This window comes from Dermacentor silvarum, unplaced genomic scaffold, assembly GCF_013339745.2.
Source record: "Dermacentor silvarum isolate Dsil-2018 unplaced genomic scaffold, BIME_Dsil_1.4 Seq3, whole genome shotgun sequence".
Lineage (NCBI taxonomy): Eukaryota > Metazoa > Arthropoda > Arachnida > Ixodida > Ixodidae > Dermacentor > Dermacentor silvarum.
Window position 1 is genome coordinate 67,864 of NW_023606011.1, and position 24,977 is coordinate 92,840.

The following is a 24,977-nucleotide window of genomic DNA, read 5'->3' on the forward strand; positions in this document are numbered from 1 at the left end:
AGTTGGAGTTCTGCCCTACACGCGCGAAAATGCTACGCACATGAACTTTTTGAAAAAACAATTAAGTGCGGAAACCACCGACGACGATTGACAAGTAATGTAGCGAGCAAGCAAGCGAACAAATGAACGAGCGAGCAACATCAGACCGCCACCTCCCTCCTCCATCGCATTCCCCTCATTCCCGCCCCTCCCCGCAACCCGCAACTGTCGCGCGCGAATTCACGCGCCAGCCACGTAAACCCGCCAACGAAAAACGGGCAAAAAATTCAAAGTAAGCTCTTTAAAATCGTCTAATCGGTTCAAGTGTTGGATATGATTAATAAAAACATTTCCTTTAACGATGTAGTTCTGATTTCACTTCTCTTCATATTTACAGCGTTAGCTTCGTTCTGAGGGTAAGAGCGTCATAAGTTTTTTTTTTTCCTTCCTCCATGCCAACAAGCCAGCAAACTGTGTGTTCTGAACAGCAGAGTCCAAACGGCACCGCTTTGCAAAGGTCCGAGCCGGTTTGAGTACGGTGGCTAGAAGTAGTTTGAGTGTTGGCATTTCTAAATACGGTGGTTTTATTGCTGGCAACTCTGTACGTGCACTGCTGATCGACCGCGCGCGCCTTTCGCCACTGCAACCCTCGACGCTGCAGTCGCGCACGAGCCGACGTTGGCACGAGCTAACGCAAGCGTCTGAGAAAGTAGCCGCTTGTATTGCTTGTGTGTTGCTATCGCTTGCGAAATAGCGAAGAGGACACAGAGCGCGGGAGCCGCCATTGCCGATCATCAAAACGGAACTGTTTACGCCCGTGTGGGATTCATTTCATGCTTCCGTCGTACTGGCGAACACCTGCGTAAATTAAGAGTGAGTAGGCTTGGTTCTGGGGCTCGCAACTTTCCCTCTGTCGCTCAGGGCAACGCGTAACATGTCTATCAGAGTGATTGACAGGCCTTGTACAAATAACCTTGTTATTTATGTCGCGTCTTAAGGCATATGTGCCATTGCACGGGAACGAAAGTACTACGTGCAGTCGAGCCGGAGTATTTGACGAGCTATTCTGGTAGCCGTATATGCTAGATTCAAAATAACCTAAAAGTATACGAAATTTAAATGTTATACTTATCGGGATCGGGCCTCGAAAGAGTGATCGGTATCTGACCTTCTGCCTCATATCACCCTTTACCCCAGCCTACTTCAATACAAAACTACGGAACTCCAATGTTAAAATAGCGTTCAGTTTCGCTGTAGTGTCAGGTATAGTTTCGATATTAGGTGTGTGCATGTGCACGGCGCTTTCATTTCAAAGCGTTCTGTTTCTTTGTTAGGACGATTGTGAGCTACATTTCCACGAACGCGACTTCGGTTGGACATTATTGTAAATCTGCCTTACCCCACTTTGTTGCAGACACCATGTCTGGCTCTCAACAGCCGCCGCTGTTTCTTCAACCTAATGCAATCCCGCTTCCCCATGCACCCATTATGCAACCAGCAAATCCGAGTGCTCCTTCCGGCCCATCGTACCCAGTGAATCCTGGATTTATGCCAACGCCTGTGCCACAACCCGGAATTCAAAATGCTGGATATATGCCAATGCCTCCACCGCAACCTGGAACTCGGCCACAGCAACAGCAACCCTACATTGGATTTGCTCCACATGATCAGTTTCCAACTTCACCGCCTCCATATCCAGGGCCAGGACAAGCATACTTTGGGAAGCCATCATCAGGTATGTTTTCAGCATAAGCACCATATATTCCAAGTGAGGCACCAACTCCAGGGCATCTGTCGTGCATTGTGTCAAGGGAAGCTAAACTGATTGAAGCCACAGTTGAAGCAATCATAGTTGAATGGGTCATTACCAATAGCTTTGTTGTAGTACACTGACTGTATGTAACCATTAAAGGCGGGAGTGGTTACAAAGTAGTGACCCGAGGATCATGCTGCTGTGCTCACTCGGCACCTGGGAAACAATTCATGATATGCCCAAAAGCCCAATCACCATAGGAATTTACGGCAAGAAATGTCAAGTTACTGATAGTGAACAACCTGGCAAAAATAGTCTTAAATCCAGTACAAGTCGCTTATTGAATATAAACGCACACGCAACAAATGTGTTGCTCGCACTGCCAACTCAATAGCCATGATTGAACGTGCAGAGTATTCCGACGCGTTTGAGTTGTCGTCCGTGCATTGAAAAGCGAAAGTAGGGGTAAATATTACGAATTGCCCTCTGTTTTTCTCCACTGTCATGTAAATGCTTGCTGCTGAATTGATTCGATGTACGTCATATGTCACGTGACTGACTTGTCCGCGATTGGCATCCATTGTGTGAATCCAACTTTACCCGCAGACCTATGTAACAACTGTAGCACAGATGCATAAAGCAAAACTCGCATTAGCTACATAAAATCAAATGGGTTTTGAAAAGTAATGATACACATTATCATATTACATTTGGTAATCTTTGCCTTATCAATAATAAAAATGTGCTTTTAGTATTCAAACAAGTTCTGCTATTTGCTGGTGTCACAGCCTGGATTTGTCTCTTATGGTACCGTATAGACTCGTGTAAGGGCCGCACCCCCAACTTGGCAGCCCAAAATTTGTTTTAAAATTTTTCCGACGGAGAAGCAAGCGCATTTGGTGCCCCGATGCTGCGCATGCATTGGCAAATTTTCATGCGCTGCGTACTTCCACGAACCTCTACTAGATGGCGAGAGCTGCACGTTGACCTCTGCTCTGATGCAATTGTACAGAGGGGTCCACTGTTAAAGGGAACACTGGAGCGCGTGGCATCTGCTGGACGCCACCACCGGCTGGCGGCTGCAACAAGTTTTGCGCAGGCGCAGTGAGCACTGTGGGTGGTGCTCTTTTGTCGTTTGCTACCGTCTGCTGCCGCGCTTCGGATAGTAGCGAAGCAAGCCGATGACGCCTTTCTAATGTTGGCCGGTGAGTGCATGGTCACACACTGATAGCCAGCCGTTGCAAAGATGAAAGAGAATGAGTCGAGGGAAAATATTTACACGCAAGTATTTTCGCCATTTCAACTTACAAGACAAACATATTTTTCTTTTTACGGACGTCTCTTGGTGGCACAGCTATATAAGAGAATACATCTCCGTGTGTAGTGTCCATGTCATTTTACTACTGCATAATGGAGTTGCTGCAGTGCGTAGGCTGCACAAAGAATCCACAAGCGCCTTTAACGAGCATACTAATTTATAAAGAGCAATCAGACGAGTTATTGTTAAATCATTGGAATCGACATGCGCAGTAAACATTTTTTGAAGCGGGCAAATATTTATGCGATGAGCCGGCGAAGAAAAGACGGCACGGTCGCTGTTGCTGATGTTTAGGGCATTTATCTGATTATACATCAATTCAGTCACTTTGCTTTCAGCTGGGAGGAATGCGGCGGCGTTCAAATACAAATTACAATTAGCTATGACCGCTGGATACACGATAACAGATTCCACAAAACACTGCTTCAATTTATACACAACACAGGCCTCACAGCACACATATAATACACATACATATAAAGAATTATGCCTTAACGGCAAGTCTTTATCGCAATAAAAAAAAAAAAAAACTACAAATTACGCAAGCTGCTTGCTTCGCGACGATCCGAAGCACAGCAGAGCAGACGACGAAAGAGCACCGCCCACAGCGCTCACTGCGCCTGCGCGACACTAGTTGCGGCCATCGACCGGCGGTGGCGCAGAGCAGACACCACGCGCTCCGGTGTTCCCTTTAATAGTGGACCCCTCTGTACATCTGGGGATCCAGGGTCTGCACAAGTCGCCGGCCGCGCCGCAGCCATTTTGACCAAAAGGGTCGGTCCTGTGTAATGGCAGAGCCTCATAAAAATTGTGAAAAAGAAGTGCAGCACATACAAGAGTCTTTATGGTACATTCAACTAGTCACTTTGAAGCAATCTGGCAGCACGCTTTACATTCGCCAAGTCAAAAGCTATCACTACGAGCTGGTTTGTCTGGTTAATTTAGTGCTCCGCACACCAGCTCTGAGTGCTCAAAGGCACTTTCGCCTCCGAGCTCAGAGCGCGACCTAGATAAGACAGAATTCTGGTTGTGTCACTCCTCCGATGCTGAACGTTTTGCACGGGCAGACTCTGTCTAGCTCCAATATCAAGAGGGCTCCCCATTGCTGTAAACCGAGTCAGAGAGTAGTAAGAACCAGCCAAATGTTTCGTTACCATATTTAGTCCATTCTCGATTGTAATGCGCAGACAATTTTTCACAGCCAGAAATGGAAAATGCAAGGTCCTCGATTGTAATGCGCACCAATTTTCATATTTCAAGAAAGGCTAAATGTAAAATCCCCAATTTTTCCCTCACCAAATTTTCATAGTACGGAAAAAAGAAAATTTATTGCATCCAAGCGACTAGTGGACTGGCCATCACTCATCGGCCTCATTATCACTATCAATTGCCCAGAGGATGTGATCTTTGGTTCCATCCATGGGACTTGAGATTCCATATTTCTTAAAACTCTTTGCAGACCATGGCAGACAGTATTCGAGATTGGCGGGTGGCGTATGGTCACCACTTATTGCAGTTTTGGATTAATACTGGATTCTACCACCCGTGTGTCATATTTCACTGAATTTTTCTGGAAAAGAAGGTGTGCGTATAGTGTGTATCAATATGAAAAACTATGCCTAATTTGCATTACAGGCAATTCAATTTCTTTGTTTCTTGCAGTGAAATGAAAATACACCACGTCATACTTTCTTGAAAATGAGGGCTACTCAACTAAGCACACATCAGCAAGTGGTGTCCCAACTCCCATTTCTGCAGTATTCATTGCTTCAATGTAGATTGTGTGTTAGCCTTTCTTATTGGCAACCTCTGTTCCGCGTTAGCCCTATTGTGCAGTTTGTTCCTTTGCACGTGTTGTTTCAGAGATGAGTACACCTGTTGCCACTATGGAAAGAGACACCACACCAACGCTTGAATCCTGGAATGGCTTCTCTAACAAAGAGATCAGGCGTGTCTTTATTCGAAAGGTAGGTGCTGGAGGCTTCACTTATTCTATCTCGGTTTTGAGCTCAAGTTTCTTGTCGCGTTTTTTGTCCAATGTGTGTAGCAATATTCAAAAGGAATGGCCATATTCAAAAGGAATGGCCATGTGTTTCCCCGATTGTTTCCAAAGCGAAGCTTTTTTGGCACTACCCTCGGGTTTTCTTCATTGGTGTGCCATCCAGGATATACAGGGTGTTTCATTTTAGCTGCACCAAATTTTTAAAAATTGCCTGTGGCAGATAGCACAATTATAATCCTTGATCTAAACTACTCGATGAGGCGGCCATTGCTTCCACAAGAAATCAAAAAGCCTAATTGAATAATTAACATAATTACTATAATTAACATTTAAATTATTTTACGGCACATCTTTCAATCTACGAATTATAGCCGCTGAGTTCGCAAGTTGTATCTACTTGGAACGAAGTCTCAGGACTGAACCAGTTTCAAGATATTAATTCTCAAGGTGGGGTCCGACGAAGTGCATGGGCGTTCCAGTTAACTTTTTTTGAGGAAAACGCTGTTTTATGCATTAAAGCCCAAAAGTAACTGGAACACCAATGCATTTCGTCGGAGACTTTGAAAATTAATATCTCGAAACTGGTTGAAAAAGCGACGTGATGGAGATGGCTGTCGCGTTTGCTCGTCGCCTACAAGTCGTACCACATGCGAGCGACGACTTTGAGCGACGTCTCCCCGGTGTTGCCGGTATGAGGGCAGCAAATATGCACCGAAACTGGCGTGACGCGTGCTTTATTAACTTAAGTTGATGTGTTTTACTGTAAAGAGCAGCATAAATATTTCTAAAGGTCTTGCACTAGGTCGTTATCGTTGCACATTCCGTGTGACAATCAGTAGTACTCGACTGATGTACACCGGCTTCGTGCTACTGGCTAGTCGCTCGTAGCACTTCCATGCGACGAGCAACGATTTCTAGATTTACAGAACTGAGCGATCGAGCAACAAGAACGATCGATCTGTTCGCGCGACGGCCCGTTTCGTCACTCGTTGCCGTCGCGCACAAAATCGCTTTCACGCGATTTGGGCTTAAAGCATGCAGACCTACATATAGATTAGTGCATGATAATAAAGGCTTCTCATTTACTTAAATTTATAATACCCCCAGCACAGCAGCTCGATTCTTTACCCACCAGGGCACAGGTGCATGTTTAAAAAGAATTACATTCTTACTAGCTTTCTGCATGTAAGGTGGCACTTTGAGATGCTTGGCACGTGAGTTTCCTGACATTGCAACAATTTAATTATAAAAGGGAGAGTGCGTGCTCTGCTAGCCAACAATGAAAGTTTTTTTTATGCCTGAAAAAGCAACCCCTGTAGCCACACTGTCATTCGTTCGCAACCGTATTTGCTGAACCCCCAGGTCTACAATATCAGTGGGACAAAACTGGCTGCAGTTTGGAGGCCATGTTTATTTACGTTTTCTTTGTGATGTCCAAAGGTTTAGGTACTGCGGTCAGTGGTGGCACTGTGTCATGTTTTTGCAAGGTCGACCGCTGCGGCTGATGATGGTTGCAAAAATTGTCGGAATCCGCTGTGCATCTCTTATCGTGATGCGCGGCTCGTGAAATTGTTGCTTACAGCAGTTCCCACACTGCATGGGATCTGCATGATTTTTTATACCTAGTTATAAGAAAAAAATCTCTGTGCTTGTTTTCAGGTCTATGCTATCCTCATGGTCCAGCTCGCCATCACATTTGGTTTCGTGGCTTTGTTCATATATGAGTAAGCACCAGCGTCTGTTCTCTTTACATCTTGGTGTCTCGGATTTCAACACAACTTGCAAAAAATCTAATTCTTTCACATTTCTCTTTTATCCTTGCAGGCCACATGTGAAATTATTCGTACAGCAGAATTTCGGAGCTTACATTGCTGCCTAGTAAGTTCTGGGTCTTATGTTGTCTTATGTGAAAGTTCATGTAAAGCATTGATACCTAGTGTACCAGTGACCAGCTGATAATGCTGGTGCTTGTAGTTTATTTTAATGTATTTCTTTGTATCATTTCACTTCAGTGTCTCGTTTATTGTCATCTACATAGCTCTGGTCTGCTGTGAAAGTCTGAGGTAAGCCTCCTTGTTTGGTAGTGCAGTTCATAACGTTTACGGGCAGTGTAGTGACATCTGTGTATTTTAATTTTTCAGGCGAACGTACCCTACAAATATGATCCTGCTGTTTGTCTTTGTGAGTGCCTTCAGCAATTTAATGTGGTCCATAAGTTGTTTATGCATGCATGCTTGCATTTGTGAGTCGGTGCAGTTACTTTTGAAACAGTGATATTTCCAGGAATTTTTTTTACTTGTTCAAAGACTCGCAGAACACTTTACAAGCATCAAAATTTAGCTGCCAGTCAGAGAAGCACCAGAGCTTTTTGAGATCTCATTTACCTGTGTTGCCTCAGGCACCTTGGCCTATTAAACATTAAACATTTAAAGCAATACCATTTCTCGAAAACATGGCTATAGGTAGGAGTGTCCTGATAGCAAATAGCTGCTACAGATCTTTGGTTAGATACCTTCAATGAACTTTATGATGTTGAATTTGTTTGCCAAAAAATTTGACTACAGCACTGCTCAACTCTTTTCTTACCATGCTGTCGAAAATAGTTGGTCACTTTTCGACACACTGCCAACCATTTACTTTAGCACTGACCACAAGAAACACCATCCAGTATATAGATTCAGTACTACAGTTTCATTTTTGGGCTCAATTTTTAGTTTCAGAGCACAGCTGCTTCAAATTCTGGTGCTAGCTAGAATTTCCTTCGGAATTCTATTCTCACAATAATGTGCTATAACCTGTTACAATGCATCAAACTAATAATGCACATTTTACAAGCTGTACTCATTGTGGAACAACATTGTCAGGCTAGTTAAGCATAATAATTACTGCCGTTAGAGTGCTCATGTGGTGTACTTCAGCATGTGTGTTCTATTTTTTGTGCTTTAATGACTAGTAGTTCATATGTAGTAATCTGGAAAAGTTATTGGTTACATTGCATAGACGAACTCATCCAAATTGCGGAAGTGTTAGTTGAATTCACTCTCAATGGGTGAAGCCAACGTGCACCTAAGCAAAAATACTTACGCAAGCGCTATATGTGCTTGCGAAAAATTACTCAACCACTTTGCCTGGTTTTACTATAAATTTTTTTAATTGCTGCTAGGACTTTTCCTTCTGTATTTTGCCGCTATTTCTGTAGTTATAGCAATGTAGTCCAATCACTTTAATCATCACTGATGACAACACTTTTCTTGCAGACACTGGTGATGTCCTATATGGTTGGCGTGATATCGAGGTACGAACTTGGAAAGCTGTTAATCTGTGTGATTGTATTTGGTAAGAATGGCTGCAAATAAGTAGATGCAGTGTAGGATTTATGGGCTAAGATAATTAGCATCATAATTGCAGGATACTGCAGCACATCCTTTGTTGTGGCCCTTACTACTTTGACTGTCAATGACATTCATATTTGGGACCTTCACTTTGGTCACTTCGCTATTACAGGGGCATAGTGTGTGTAGTTAGGTAGTTTACAAAGTGTAACTGGTTGCATTTTGCATTGCACTGTACAATCGTTTTGTTTATGTGCAAATGGCCAAGCCACTGCCTGTAGCATGGATCTGAAGTGTTGATGCTAATCTCGCACAGGCACACTATTCTAACCAGTAAAGTCATTAAGAGTAGGTCTAAAGCATCAAGTGCTTTTTAGCAAAGGCATTTGTAACATGTATATGCCATAAGCAGCCACACTCAGCAATGTCACAGCCACATCTTTTTCTTTGGTGTGCTGCATTAGCACTCAGTGCCTTCATCATTACTTTTGTATATCATACGTATTTCTAGCTTGTTTGTGCACTAAGGTGCAGTGATGTTGCAGCTCATTTGGCTAATGGGCTGATTTTGGAAACAAGTGGCTCCAAATTTGAAATTAGCTTTGTGCAAACTGTGTGAGTGCATGTGAGAGAGTGAGAGTGCATGCGGTTACTAAGGCCAGTAGAAATAATCTGGTATTAGGTTAGTTGTGCTGATCTGTGGCAGTTTAAATGCACATTGGCAGGCAAGTTACATAACCTCTTATGTTATAATAAAGATTTCAAAAAAAGCCCTACAACCAATGCCACCTCGCTAGCAGATCCGCAAATAGTCTTTTTTTTTCTCTCCCCCTTTCTTTCTTCCCTGAGTACAGCATCGCAGTCATTGCACTGAAAATATGAAAAGCACCCTATGCCAGGAAGCTTTGTGTTCACGCTAAAGCTTGTTTCTTTCCAGTTTCCACGATACTGACACTGTGCTCATGGCTGCCGGAATCTGTGCAGCTTGTTGCCTGGCTGTCTCTGTCTTCTCCTGCCATACAAAGGCAGGTTGCATTTTCTTTGCTGTAAATGCGGAAACACCCGTGTACTTAGATTTCGGTACACGTTAAAAAACCTCAGTAGGTCAAAATTTTCAGAGTCCCCCACTACAGCGTGCCTCATAATCAGATCGTGGTTTTGGCACGTAAAACCCCATAATTAAATTAATTCATTAATTTTCATTGCTGTGCCAGCTTCTGACCGCAGACCAGCACGTGTCGTATAGTATTGCGAGTTATGCCCATTGCATTTAAGACAAGTCAGTCAAAGTGATGTTCCCTGAACCATGAACCCTAAATCCAAACCCTATATCTAACCTGAAATGACAGCATGTTAAAACAAGTAGAACTACTCTAACCAGACTATGAGCCAATTAACGTAATAGCTTGCATATGCAAACAGGGATGGTGTTCTGTAAAAGGGTGCGACATTAGGCTAGTTGGTTCATCTTAGGTGTGAGACAGAGCAAAAACGTGGATTGGGACAAGGTGATCTGCTTCTGTTATTTCAGTGCCACATTAAAGCTCTGCTGTGTAAAAAAAACTTTTCAAGTAAGCTTTCACAGGTGTATGAATAGAAGCAACAATAAATCGTGGCAGGATACTCCCAACTTGTGGCTAGTTCACTTTGCCGCTGGAACCAGTAAATCGGACTCTGTTGGGACCATTTGGAACTGCAACTAATTTCAACTTGAAATGTGTTTCATAAACCATTTACCCTATTTTCCGGTCTGTAAGTCGCATCTTTGTATAAGACGCACCCCCCTCAAAATGGCAGTTTTTCCGGGAAAAAAAAAACGTATACAAGTCGCATCGGTGTATAAGACGCACCTGTTCATTCGGTAAGCGACTAAAAAAAAATAGCGGTGACGTTTAACTCCGTGAAAGTGGGTCACGCGCAAGCATATGGGTGCCATATATTTGCTATGTAATTGCAATAGCAATGGTACAGACACTCCAGGTGTATTTCTGCCGTTGTGGTTGCCGTGATGTTCTGTATAAAGCCCAACAGTGATAACATTGTCACCGCTACTGTCTGTGCGATTGAAAGCGTGCGACGGTGAGCCAAATCGCGCACAAGGGAGGAAAGCGGGAAGGCAGCACGTGAGGGAGGGGAGGTGGCTTATACTCTGGTAGCAACTGCGTAGTTTGCGCAGCGGCGCGCGCTGTATCTTGACAGCGATCTTCAGATGGGACGCCTTTGGGGTCGGTCAACTCGCGGTCGGCCTGCCGCCGCTTGCGTTGCTGCTCCGTCCTTCTCGCATGGCGCCCGGCAACTCGATAACGAGAAAAACCCACTACCTCGATAGTGCGCACAGAACCCGTAGCAATTAAGTCAACCAGCGCACTTTGCGTGGCCATAACATCGAATCCGATTTTGGCGGCAGTTTTTCCGGAAACAAAAGGTACAAAGGTACCTAAGACGCACCGACAAAAAATTTAGAAGAAAACCGCGTCTTATACACCGGAAAATGCGGTAGACTGTTGCCAATTTAAACACTACCACAAAATTCCAGGCAAGCGCCCCCACCTGTGCAAAATCCCCCCCCCCCCCCCTCTAACTTCACTGCTAATTTCAAATTTCCGCGCCGTTCCGGGAAAGCGCCCCTCCCCCGCTCTGCGCCCAGTCAACACTGGCCTGCCACATCCAATCTACGAAAATAATGGCAAATTCGGTGAATCGTATCGGCTGCACCGGTTTGCCCCGATACGCCGTTTCATCCAATGATAGTTGCACTCGGCGCCCCGCACCGCCGGCCGATGGCGAGATCTGCCTGTCCCACAGTACAGAGGATGTCCCTGCAGCACAGCGACGTGACCTCTCGGCGACAGAGGAGTGGTTGCGGCGACAATCTGGCGTTGCTGGCAGCTTCACCACTCCTGATCACTCGCCATCGATATCATCGCTAGGCCTTTTCTGGTTCACTTCGAATCTTTAGTAGACGGCGCTTCAAAATGAACCGCCGATGCTCCCAAGCAGCAATGTTTTGTTACCGTTGTTGCCGCTTTACCTTCTCCTCGCAATAATTTCACACGATGAAGAAAACATGCTGATATTTGCGGCACTGCCAGCTGCAATGCGAGCATGGTTGAGCCGCGGTTTGCTGTTCGCCGTCAGTAGCTATCCACTGCAGTTGAGCTTGACTTGAATCGGAACTCTTATTAACACTAAACGTTTGACCGTGGACATGGTTTTTAATAAAGTGAACATTACGCGTCGCTTTACTCTAGTGGACATCGTTTTGATTGGAAGAGAAGCTGCATAACTAATGTTTGTGTCGCCGGTTGCGGCGACGATGCACTATTTCTGCAGTTCTTTCAATGAATTTCAGAGTGATAAACAGCAATAGCAAATCTTTGGCTTAATAAGGTTCATGTTAAATTAAATTTTAATTCCATTCCCAATGCGCTTTTTTCTTTTTTTTTTTCTGGCAGGATAATTTTGTCGTCGCCTTCTTGAATGTTGGTGCCATTCCAGGATAGCGCTCCCTTAACTTTGCCGGTAGTTTCGACTTGCTTGAGGGGGGGCGCTTGCTCAGAATTATACGGTAGTTGAAAATTTTCACTTAGGCTGCTTTTAGAAGTTTCATAGGTTATCTCACGTAAGGGTTTAAGGTTGGCAGCCTAGTTATTGTTACCAGCTGAAGTCACCTTTCAATAGTTTGCCGTTAGGCTAGTTCGCACGTGGTATTTAGAACAAAAACTGTGCAGACTGATGAGACAAGGAAGAGAGATGGGCACAGTGTTCTATCTGTGTCTTTTCCCATTAGTTCGTGCCATTTTTATTTGCAGTTTTAATTCTTGTAAAAATGGCAGCATTTCTGTTGTGCTGCCACAGCTGATGCTCTCATTTATTATTTCGTTTTGCTCTCTCTCCTCAGTTTGACTTCACCAGCTGTGCTGGCTTCCTGTTCATTGCTGTTTGGGCGCTGTTTCTCTTTGGCATCCTCACAATCTTCACCTACAACCGGGTAGGTGACTGCATGCACATAACACGTTATGCCTGTTGTACTTATGAAAGAAATTGTGCTAGCATATATTGTAGCTACGGGAAACATTGAAATAGGCAAGGCTGGTGTGTTACCCCTTTTGGTAATCTTGACCCCCCTTCCTAAATATACCTTGTGAACAGAGAAAGCTGTAAATGAAGGCTAAATTTGCCCCTCCTAATTGCCCTCCTGCTCAAATGACAGGAATGTTGTCATTGCTGCAACAGTGCAGATTTTACTATGTTGAGTAGCTTCCTATCTTCCATACGTAAGGCCTGGAAAAAACATTCCGGATTGAATATTCCTTTATTCTCATGCGCAGTGTAAACCAAATTCAAGTAGTCTGCAAGCTACTAGCATCCACTAGAGTTCTTGCAGAAGTTTATGGCATAAAAGTTTTTGATGGAATTTTGTAGCTGGCCAACTCTTTCACACAACTAAAGATGATATATTCGCTGTTGGAAGTGTAATCCAGCTAAATGTGTGTTATATATGTGTGCATGGACAGCAGCAGGCTCACTACATTTATGTCTAGAAACTAGCGGTGTGCGAATATCGAATAGTAGATTTCGAATCGAACATCAATTCCAATCAAGAAAAAAAGGCTAATATCTAATCAAATATCAGAAAACTTATCACAAAGTGTAATGCTTACAAATTTTTGGCAAGAGAATGCAGTGCTGCACATGTTTGGGAGGCCCCTGACATTACGTAACAAAAGTTTTGCCAGCTGTCAGTAACATAGGTACCTAGGAATCAAGATGTGTATCATGCTCTACTCTTATTCAGATGGAACACCAAGTTAGTATTCTAGCACAGATAACAACTACGCTTGTATATGAAGATCTGGAAAATATTTCTTATTGGTAGAATGTCTGTTAAATAGAATCAGATGCTTTCTTTCCCTCTGAAGCTGAACAGATAGCAAAGCCATTCTAAATACCAATGGGGCTTTCAGTTTAATAGTTGGCCATCCTGTACTTAAAGGCAATCTTCTATTGCTCAGAAAGTTTTGCTTTCCAGTTTTATTACAGGAAATAGGAGTTTTTTTTTTTTTTTTTCGTCATCTTTATGGCAAGTGGTTTCTGTAAGTTATTGTCAGCTCGTTAAAGCCAATCCGCGCAATGGACAAAAGGGGGGGAAAAGCGGTCTGGTCGACCTGGTCGGAGCTTGTACCGATAGAGATTGCACACCATGGGAACGTTGCGCTCGTAAAGGCACCGACCACGGCCCAGTCATTCATGGAACATAAGGAATATTCGAAAAACCGAACATTCGAGTAATCAAATACTGGATATTATATTCGCGAATCGAATTATTTGACCGTTCTCTGTTCTATTCGAAATCGAATATTCGCACACCCCTACTAGAAACTGAACACATTAATTTAAGTACACACTTACAACCTTGTCCAATATGAAAGGGAACACCTCATCTGTGTTCGAACCCGAATTCCTGCAAATGTGCAAGTCAGAACCTCACTCGCTGCTGTTAGTTATGTTGTTCTCCTATTGAAGTATCCTGCTCATGGAACTTTTCCTCATTACAAGACACTGAAAATTACCAGCTCTTGAACACTAATTCGGTGTTCCCGTTCATATTGGATGACCCTGTACACACTAATCATTTATCTCTTTGAAAGCTTTGTAGAGAAAGACGTTTCAAGTGAACTCAAAAGACAATTAGAATGGAATGGTAAAGGCATACAAAATGTTCTTGTTCTGTTCCAGATTATGAACACGGTGTATTCTGTTCTTGGGGCGGTCCTCTTCATGGCTGTGAGTACTATTCTGAACATGTGCGTCACATTTAGGCACTGAAGCAGGCATATTGTAAAAGGCCGAGCAGTGTTCCAGGCCTGTTCACAAAACCTTGCCTTGAACAATTGCTGCCATCTCCAGAAACAAACATTTCTCCTCTATATAGCGGCACACCAAATTTCAAATTGTTTAGCCCCTTAACTATCGTGACAAATATAGAAAAAAAACTTTTAAAAGATTGGAATTTTCTTTAGAGCTGCATATTTTGCGCCATTTTTTTCTAAATGATATGATACCAGGAATGCTTATTGTATCTTTACTGGTCTTGTTGAAGAACTATAGCACATGTCATTGTGTATTACTTATTTGTCAAAATTACAAGAGACTTCACATATGCAAATGTAGAAAAATTGTGGACAGCTTGTGACAAGTTAACTCGTGCATTGGCATCAGAGGATGCAGTTGTGATGACGAGTTACGTCATCATTTGCAGTTAAGGGGTTAACAAAATGTCTTATTGCCATAGCAACTACATGGACACTCCAGGCACATTTATGCCGTCGCCGTGAGGTTCCATATAAAGTCTACAGGTGATCAAATTATCGCCGCGCCCCGTATACTCCATGTGCAAGTCAAAGCATGCGAGGGCGAGCCGGCGATCGCGGCTCAATCTCGTGCACACAAGGGCGAGAAGTGGAAAGGAAGTGCGCCGTCTTCCAGTCGCGCGCAACGCTCTAGAGGGGGGGGTTTTAATCCGTGCCAACCAAGCGCCCACCGGGCCGCAAGGCTCTGGGGGGTGGGTAGGGAAGGGGGAGGGCGCTTCCGCCCAGGCAGCTGTATCTTGAAAGACATCTGTGGCGGGGGTAGGGTCCTTGCTCCCTGCGCTGTGTGTTCACAGCTTAGTTCGCATTGATGTGAGCGACGGGACGAAGGTCAATTCACTAGCTGCTGCTGCTGCACTTACTACAGCGTTTTGACAGCGAGTTTCCGCAGTCATCAAGATGCGTTCATGTTTGCTTGTGTGCGCATGACACCGTTCTTGTTAATTTAATTAGTATGCCTATGTTTCGAAGTTTATACGACCGATAAAACTACTATCCTTATTTGTATAGCTGTCCACTAGTTTGCTATAGCAATCGATGCTTTGCCTTTTTGGTGAAACTGATACTTTGTTCATTTATCATTCTTTTTTTCTCTATCGTAAATTATTTCACCCAGGAGCACTTCCAAGTCAAATAGCTAAGGAGCATTTGACAATTTCTGCATTCAATCTTGCAAGCTTAGATTAACTGAGACATTATTGATAACCAAATGGTTTTGCGTTAGGTTTCTGGATGAGTAAATTCAGCTGCACCTGGCTTTGCATTTGCCACCTGTGATGCCAATATTGTCGATCTTGGATATATCAAACCCAGACAAATATACTTATTGTCCATATTTCACGGCAATCCTGTGGGCGCCGCTGATCGCGTGGTGACGCATCCATTGCTTGTGTCAGCTGCCTCCGTTGCCTTTGTGTTTACAATGGATGTCATGATACCGATGCGGCTCAGGAAACGTATGTTTCAGTGGATATTATAGACAGTGACTAGGTGGATGACACAAAGGTTTGACCATAGCTTCAGAGGACATGTAAGCACTTTCGGAGCTTATTACGCCTTGTCCAAACGGCGCGAGCAGCATATGCAGTGCTGGTGGGACTAGAAATTTATTCGAAGCTGTCGAAACTTTCCACTTATGAATTAAATCAGGATCAGTGTGTCTCTCATCGTTCTTTATTTGGCAAACACTTTGAAGCAGCGGCTTGTCATGTTCCTGACTCAGCGCCGTTCCTTGGTGCAGTCACTATCAGATTATTTTCTGCCTAATCGCTCGCGAGTGTGCTCAGTTGCGATAGATGTTTTCTTACTGCGCACAAACTTGGAACGTAGGTGTTCTGTACTTTGTAATAGCTTGTAGCAAAGACGTATTATCGCTAGTTACTCGCTTGCTCTGTGGACCGGCACGAAAGGTTCAGCTTTGAACATTTGTGTGCTGTTGGTGTAGTCGCCATCACCCATGTTTCGGCGTATTGATTCTAGATTGCGCCCATTCACTTATTCTTGATATGTTGGCGATAGAGTCAGCATAAGTTTGCTTGTGAGTTGGGGTGGATGTGTATAGATAATGATGCAAGAAACTTACTACAGTAGAACCCCGCTGTTACGTTCCCGGGTGCTGCGTTTTCCCGGCTGTTACGTCGTTTTCGGCCGGTCCCGGCACAGCTCCCATAGAACCCAATGCATTGGTAACCCCGCTGTTACGTCGCAACTGTGGGACCGTTCCCGCATCATACGTTGCGAACTGCCACACCGAGCCGGCCCGAGCGGCCATTTTGACTTTTCATGTCGCTTGGCTTGGTTGCTTGACGATGGCATTGGCCGCCCAAAGTGCTGGGGGCGACATTTATTACGTATTTTCGGTTTCCACCAGCAAAAGTATGGCCTTTGATATCCGCTTTTGCTATCTAAAGATGATGTCTATGACGCGTTGCGGCCCTAAAATTGGTTTTGGCTCATAGATGTTCCGTATAAAGTCCAAGGGCGATAACGCCGTCGCCGCGCGCCGTATGCTTTCTTTCGCGCGCGAGACGCAGTCGTCGGCTCCCCTCGCACGCTTTCACTCGCACATACAGCATACGCACACGCTTTCACTCGCACATACAGCATACGTCGCCGCGCGCCGTATGCTGTATGTGCGAGTGAAAGCGTGCGAGGGAAGCCGCGCGGCCGTATGCTGAATGTGCGAGTGAAAGCGTGCGAGGGGAGCCGACGACCGCGTCTCGCGCGCGAAAGAAAAGCAGGGAGGAAGTGCGCCTCCTTCCGTTGCGCTCGAGGCACCAGCGAGGGAGGGGGGGTAGCGGGCAGCGTTGTGCTCCGGCATCATACCGCGCGGCGGCGCGCGCGCGGTCCCGCGGGCCGTATCTTGAAAGCGATCTGCGTGGGGGCAGATTCTACGCAGTGTAGGTGCGTCCGCGGCTCGTGGCTTTGTGCGTGCTGCGTGTTCTCGGCGCTCAGTTTGGGTTGAAGCGATAGACAACAGCACGAAGGTCACTTCGCTCGCTTCTGCAGCGGCGCTTAACTGCGCGTGTCCGCGCTCATCGAGTGTGATGTGTTCATGTTTGCCTGTGGGCGCTGACACCATGTTTGTTAATTAGTTAATAACCGAATGTTTACAAGTTTATACAGACGATAAAACTACTATTCTTACTTTGTATAGCTCATCGCAATCGATACTTCGGCTGTCGGGCGAAACTACTTTTTGTCGCACGTAAGAATTAAAATAATATTGTGTGCAGTTCAACACTACTCCCATTTCTCAATTTTTCCTGTTTCCTGGCTCTTGCGTTTCCCGGCTCTTACGTTTTTTGTTTTTTTTTTTTACGGTCCCGTGAAAAACGTAACAGCGGGGTTCTACTTATGCCAGAAAGCGGCGCTGCTCCCTTTGTCATTGTGTAACGAGCGGTACACACTCTTGCCGAGATTGACATCCTTTCTTTGGAGGTTAGCGATACAACGCTGACAGATGAGCGAATTTTTTTTTTATCTTCAAGATAAGCTGTCCATCTTGAAGGGCCAGAAACACAGGCAGTCCTTATGTAGCAGCAGTCCATGGACTTGGTCACACAGATTCATTCCATTCCTAAGCCAGTCACTATTTTTGCAGCCAACTACTGCACACGTCTTCCCTTTACCGCTCCTCATTTTGCAACATGAATAGAGCACAGTACGTTAGCAAACACCCAGTTGCATTTCCGACAGCTGATCGCACAGTAGCAGGGCAGAAGCAGCGATGGTTTCGTATTCGTGCGTTTTCGCTGAGGTAACATGCGTCATCTCCTTCCTCGAGCACAAATTACTCCACAAACAGTGTCTATATTGAAAAGTCGTAACATCCTCTTGTAAAGCGCATGCAAAAGTATACCACTGTACCATGCGTGTATCAAACTCGCATTCACCGTCAAATTCAATATAATGAACACTGCCGCACCCTTGCAAGTGCACTCTTCTTAACAGGTGTGCTATCACTTCTTGCACCGTTGAAAATATACAGTGCCTACGAAATGGCACTGTTTTGGCAGATGCTGTCAAACAAGACATCAACTCTGAAAGGCAATACATGCCATGCGGGAAAAATGGGCAAGGTGTTTGTCCAAGTTTTGCTCGCTGCAAATATGAATGACTCGTGCAAACTGCAATCGTTTGTTATTGGCATGAGTAGATTGCCACTCTGCTTCAAGAATGTGAAAGGCTTCCTGGGGCAATGTACGTTCTACAAGAAAGCTTGGATGACATGTTATCTTTCCACTATGTGCATTGGATGCCAATTGAAGATGGCTAGACCGCCTGGTTTGTTTTCTTGTAGACCAAGGGTTTCCACAAATGGCATTTTAGGGTTCTGCGAGCAACCAAAGTGAATCCGACACAACCCCCACTTTAATAGATTTTTACATTACGTTTTGGATTAAATGAAATCACCACATGTGACGTCACATCCACAATTTGCAGAAAGACTATCATGGAAGCAGCATGTAAGACTCTTATCGCTGTGCAATTCGAAGGCCCACATTTCACGCTGAACACATTTCATTCGCGCTCGCAGGGGTACACATTTGTGGGGATGGACTCGGTTGTTCTGCAAGCATAAAGCCACTTTCAAATCTAAGAGCATCTGGCTGGTTGACTCGTTGTCGTACGACGATCAGGCGTTTAAATTATGTTTTGTAATGGACACGCAGCCAAATACTTTCACGCTCAATTCGCAGTACAAGTCCAATAATGGCGGCACACCGTATTCTACACAGGCTGGTTTGCTTCCACGTTGCATTGGTTTCTATTTTATCCTGAACAAACTGTGAAACAAGGACGCCGTGGTATTGCAGCCGGGTGATGTGGGCTGTTAGGGTTAGCATTGCAACAGTATATCAAAGACCATTCAGCAGCGCAAGTTATTTGTGAGATTCGTGTACAAAAAGAAGTTGCAGTTTCGCACGAAAGGCGAAGCATTTATGGTGATAGCAAATTATTAGACAGCTGTATGCAGTGAGGTTAATAGATTTGTCAGCTGTATAAACAGCTGTAACCATTCGCTTACTAACTAAATTAATAAGCACGGTATCATGCGTGCACAGGCAAACACGAACACGTCTCACTCGATGGCCACAGACACTACCTGTCGGAACTCTGGTGTGGTGAAGAGCAGCAACAGTGGCGTGCGAGTTCCCCTTCGTGCTGCCTCTCGCTTCAATGCGAACTAGGCATGCTAGAACACAGCGCATACAAAACCATCAGCTATCTTAGGTTAGCTAGCCTTCAAACCCACCAAAGATTACCTGCAAGATAGGATGCGCGCGGCCGTGCTCAGCCACGCCATGCGCAGCCATGGCCGGAGTAGACATGGAGATGCACATTACCCTTCCCCGCCTGCTTCCTAGCGCGTGCACATCTCCTGCATCCCACTTGCACGCGTGAAAGGGCGGTGTGCACCCTCCCCACATTCTACCATTGCGCACGCGAGAAGGTACCGCCACACAAGCCACCATCTTTCTCGGCTCACATTTGCATGTTTTCGCTCACACCTGCAGCACGCAGCGCGTGGCTGCGATCTTATCGAACTTGGATGCGGACGACGACGGCGTAAATTAACCTGCAGTGTCCATATAATTGCTATCGCAATAAAATAATCTTTTATGCTATCAACACAGCCTTGGATAAACAAATTGATAAATTCCCGCTTTTCATGATCTCAGGGAACTGTCTAAGACATGCAGAGTTTTTAAATAAGCTTCAGATAGCCGTATGGCCATATTTTAGATTTTGAATTTTTGATAAATCTAACTACACTATAGACCACTTATAACTTAACCGCTTATTGTGCAGGACCGGATATAGTACGGTCTTTTCAGACTCCCGTTAATTTTCCCATAGCACTCCATGTATACACGTATCACTTATAGTGCAGTTGCGGGAAACTAAATACCGGTTATAGTGCGGCTGCCTGGGAGTACGGAAGTCAGCGGAGACGGCGAATGCTCCCCTCAAACGGGCGCCCCAAGGAGTGCTCGAGGAAGAAAGAGAGACGAAGTGGAGGAGAAGGGCACGTGGTGCAAACGAACAGCCAGTGAGGCTGAAACCAGAATCTTGAATGCGAGTCGTGAAATGTCACGGTCCGCATAGCAAGCTAGGGCCACGAAACTGCCAACGCCGGCCAACGCTCGCTTCACGATAACGGCAGTAAACGAGACTTCAGGGAGCAGGCAGCGCCGGCATGGCACAGCGAAGGGCGCATGCGGAGACCGTGGAATGTGAGGGAGGAGGGCAGCGGGGAAGCAGATTTCGCCTCGGCAACTCCTCCGCTTCAGTGGCTCCCCTCGCCCTCCCTCGTAGCTCCCTTAGTTTCGACTGTCACCGTGCGCGCCCGCCGCCGCTCCAGACGGCCCGGCACCAGCTCCCCGAAGTTTCATTTTCTGCCGTTATCGGGAAGCGGGCGTTTGCCAGCGTGGGAAGTTTTGTTAGCCGGCCTGGGTCAGTGCCGCTGCTTCCCTCTGCGCCGTAGCCGCAGCATGCAAGGTCAACACGTGACTAGAAAGTAGAGGAAGCGTAAAGGAGAAAGAAGGGTTCACTGCTATTTTCTATGTGTGGCTACGGTAGCGTGGCTGAGACGTCGGCACGTACGCGCATGTTCCGGCGCAATGCAGAATCGGCGACGTTGCGATTTGAGAGAGGGTGAAATTTCCGCCGTGTTTTTTTTTTTTTTTTTTTTTCGCGCGCGACATTGAGGGGTCTCTCCTAAGCTTTTACTCTATGGCGATGCCGGAGCAATGCCGGTCGGAGGCGCCGCCACGTGATTTAGTTCGAATTAACGGGATTCGACTGTAAATTGAATGCAAACGTTCTAGCCGCATTCCTCGACTGTCACATATGCGTGGCGGCTCGGTGCACATGTTTTGCATATGTGCGGGCCTTGAAAATTGTTGCTTTGGTTATAGTGCGGTACCACTTATAGTGCGGATATTCGCGACTCCGGCGACTTACGTTATAAGCGGTCTACACTGTATTTCACGATCCCTTTCGCGGTTGATATATCCAGGATTGACTGTACAACTAAATGTATATAAATTAGATTGTCGGGTATTACGTGCCAAACTACAATATGATTACAAGTCACGGCATAGCGAGGGACTCCAGATTAAATTTGACCACCCGGGTTCTTTAACGTGCTCCTAAATCTATGTACATGAGCCGCACAACTAAAAAGCAGTCTTAAAAGGACCCTAAAGGCAAATACTAAGTCACGTGGACTGTTAAAATACCATTCCAGAAGCCTCGTAGTGATTGTTCTGTGCCAAGAAAAGACTTGGTTTACGAGAAAATTGTGTCTGAAGGGTCCACATACCTTCAGTGCAATTAAAATCACCCGCCCCCTAGCGAGGAGTGATGCTGCATACGCCATCACCACCCTTTAGTGCCGTCAGTAGGTAAAACGGCGCCTGACAAACAGTGCTACGGTTTTCTCTGCAAAACACAAACGCACAGAGAAACCAAGCCAAGACAGAGCATTGGATTTGCCACTGCAGCGGCTCTTGGTCAAATGGCGTGGACTGTTCGGGAATCCCGCGACATCCCATGCATGTGGCATTATCTGCTAATTGCAGTTTGTGTGAATTTCGCAAGCCAGCAAAGCCAGTGCAGCACTATGCGATAGTGAAACTACTGAAACATGAAAGCGCAGGTGGCGCAGAGTGCTCATTGACATTATCCTTGACTCATTGACGTTACCCTTGAAAAGAACGCATTAACGTCAATGAGTTCTTTTTTCTTGTAATAAAATTGAACTGGACAAGTAGGATTTTCTTTCGTCTTGTAATGCAATACAATGATCTTTCTTCTTTTTTTTTATGAGTGGTTGAGTAGTAGTGAAATAAAAATATAATGAGGAGTGCCTTCGTCATTGTAGTGCTTCAATGTCCCTGGGGGAGCCTCTAATCGTGTCCTGCATTTACCTCAATTTCTCGATTAGTAAAGCTCTGTGCTATAATATTGATGCCTTAGACGTTCTTCAGCATTAATCTATCACTTAAGCTTGACTTAATATTTGCCTATAGTGTACCTTTAACTGAAAATTCTTGATTGTGTTATTTTTGTTTGTTTCACATTGAAATTGGTGAAACTAAATAAAGTTGAATCTTTATATAATGAGCATGGATGTAAGAACTTATGGGATGTAATGGAGTAAATCTAAAATGTTGACTGCTGATATCAACATTTAGCAAATATATTTAAGTAATTAGGCACAATTTTGCACTCTCGCATTTACGCACACACCCACACATGCATACACTCAAGAACATCCCCCACACATAGTGCTCAAAGTGTAAGCGCTTATTGACCTGCTGTGGTGGCGCAGCGGCTATGGTGTTGGGCTGCTGAGCACGAGGTCGCGGGATGAAATCTCGACCATGGCGGCCGCATTTCGATGGAGGTGAAATGCATAAACGCCCATGTCCCAGGCATTGGGGTCACGTTTAAGATCCCCTGGTGGTCAAAATTAAACCAGAGTCCCCCACTACAGCGTGCCTCATAATCAAATCGTGGTTTTGGCACATTGAACCCCAGTATTTATGACAAATTTGACGATTCACCCTGATGGTTGGTTGCAGTTCCTGGCCTTTGACACCCAGATGCTCATGGGTGGTCGCAAGTTGGAACTGAGCCCCGAGGAGCACATCTTTGCTGCACTGCAGCTGTACATGGACATTGTGCAAATCTTTTTGTTCCTACTCAGAATTCTGGGAAGGCGCTAAACCGCAGGGTGTAGCCATGCACATTCAGTGGCGACTTCCATGTTCTTGCAGGGCTACTTCCCTATAGTACCAAACCAACCTTGCCATTATTTGCCTAAGCTGTTATTTGGCAGGAGTCAACCTTTCACAGACATGCGTTGCAAACGCAGTTCGCCTCTCTCTAAGATGCCAAAGTGCTGGGATGTGTGGCTAAATCACTCGTGAATCAATGATTTGAGAGAGGAGGGCTGCATAAAACAAACGACACTTTGCCCATGTGACAGCAAAGAAAAGGAACACGCCATCCAAAGAAGGTAATCTGGTTTCAAAGTCGAATTTTGTAATAATAAAGGCTGGTGCTCTTCGCAAGCTTTGTTCACCTGGTGCTGTATCTAGCCAGCTGACCTCAAGAAAGAAAAACACCTTTGTTGACTCCAGCCATAAAGCTGTTACAAAGTAAAAGCTTCTCTAAGCCCTAGGCACTTTAATATAAATGGCCACAAATATGCTCTCAGGTGAGCTGCCGCAGGAAGTTTCCATACAGTACAGCAGAACAAATGTTACGTATAATGTCTGCCTTTCTTCTGTCATTCGTCCAGAGTTACCCATTGCTAAAGTAGAGTAACAAGTGGATCTGGCTGTTAGCAAAGTGGTTACGTATTGTAGTTAGCCGTAGCCTGCTCGTGTAAACTGTGATCATACATGTTTAGCTGAATTAGGCCAGCTCTTGAGTGCGACTGTATGGCTTTCACATTCTGCTTTCGCAGCTGTTATTCTGTTGCTTAGTTTGTGCAAGCACGTGTGTGCGTCTTGGATTGTAGTATAAGGAAGGGGACATTGGACATCACTGTCTCGCATTCAGTTTTGCACGTTTTTAAGTCTTACAGGTAAAATGTGTGATGCTGTTTTGTGCAATGTATTCTTTAGATGAACAAGCCGAGATGCTTTAGGTGATAAGAAACTACTCTGACTATATTTTGTAACTACTTTTTCTCGCTTTAATTTCTTTGCCCTCCATCTATCACGCCAAGTCGCCAAGAAAGGTGAAAATGATATGACATGTGAGCCATTATAAAAATGGAAGAAACGATGGTTACAAAACTCAGTCCCTGGTTAGTTATGTTTAAGATGCGCATTTAGTGCAGATAGATTGCAAATGGTATGTTGTTGTAGAGGAGTACCATGTTGGTGCAGTCATTCAATCCTAACTCATCAAACACATCGGAGTGCAATCTGCACATCACTGAATGCTGTACTTTTGTGAATATGCCTAACTGTTTAAAAAAAATTCATCCAGGTCATCACACACGCTTTATGTACCTAATTGCAGCATTCTAGACAAATGGGAAGCCACGGAAGGCCTATGTTTGTCCATATCGAGGTTGTTCATTTTTTCTCGCTAGTCTTCTAAGTGTGGTATGTACCCCCTTGTGGTGAAAAGTACTGAGGAGCCACCATTATGTTGTGCAAATTTAATTGAAAGCCACAAATGGTGCTCGATGTTCCTATTTGAGCAGTTTTGTATCTACTGTAAGTTCAACTGTCAAATGTGTTTGTGAATGTTTGTTGTCACAATGTTCATCTTCATTAGAGCTCTGTGCTGTTGTGTAAGTTTCAGTTTTAAACAATAAATTGTGAAGACCTTAATTACATTGGGTTAAAGCATTAAGATTAAGGCCAGCATGCAGGCAAGGTGGCATTAACTTCAAGGTTTTCGGTAGTTAGTAGTTGGTTTGGACAAAGTGTTGTGTATTGGTAGTGATTATGTTTATGTAATTTTTTTATGTATTACGGTAAAATAAACATGAACTGAAGAACACTGTACTATGTTTATTTCAAGCAGCTGTTTAGTTGAAATATTTTTCTGGTTGCTGTGTGCATGTGTGCAGGAGTACACACATGAACTTCATACCATAGGTGAGATCTCTGTACTGGAGACAAGCACAACATCCAGAACGCATGCATTCAATGCCAGGGCACTGCACCTGCCATAAATTGCTGCT

The 24,977-nt window shown here is 44.8% G+C and overlaps 1 protein-coding gene across 3 annotated transcripts; it reads left to right on the forward strand.

The window, feature by feature from the left end:
- The first annotated feature begins 578 nt into the window (after positions 1-578).
- Positions 579-24,791, forward strand: LOC119434872 (protein lifeguard 1-like). 3 transcript variants are annotated; one of them, XM_049659627.1, is made up of 13 exons: positions 1,577-1,714; positions 4,510-4,632; positions 4,713-4,777; positions 4,914-5,017; positions 6,712-6,776; positions 6,877-6,930; positions 7,065-7,115; positions 7,194-7,233; positions 8,310-8,347; positions 9,322-9,409; positions 12,286-12,375; positions 14,124-14,171; positions 22,852-24,791. In XM_049659627.1, the coding sequence occupies exons 4-13, from the start codon at positions 4,916-4,918 to the stop codon at positions 22,993-22,995; spliced, it is 720 nt and encodes a 239-aa protein (XP_049515584.1). In that variant the 5' UTR covers positions 1,577-1,714; positions 4,510-4,632; positions 4,713-4,777; positions 4,914-4,915; the 3' UTR covers positions 22,996-24,791. The 3 variants fall into 3 exon arrangements, with proteins under 3 accessions (XP_037557844.1, XP_049515584.1, XP_049515585.1); XM_037701916.2 differs by lacking the exons at positions 4,510-4,632; positions 4,713-4,777 and adding an exon at positions 579-852 and having other exon boundaries at positions 1,394-1,714; XM_049659628.1 differs by having other exon boundaries at positions 4,510-4,777.
- The last annotated feature ends 186 nt before the right edge of the window (positions 24,792-24,977 follow it).

Bases quoted from the DNA above. Each gene is read 5' to 3' on its own strand.
- LOC119434872 (XM_037701916.2), top strand. From the start codon at position 1,399: ATGTCTGGCTCTCAACAGCCGCCGCTGTTTCTTCAACCTAATGCAATC. The intron at 6,931-7,064 runs GTAAGTTCTGGG...ATTTCACTTCAG, and splicing joins GGAGCTTACATTGCTGCCTA to TGTCTCGTTTATTGTCATCT. The intron at 7,116-7,193 runs GTAAGCCTCCTT...TTAATTTTTCAG, and splicing joins GTCTGCTGTGAAAGTCTGAG to GCGAACGTACCCTACAAATA.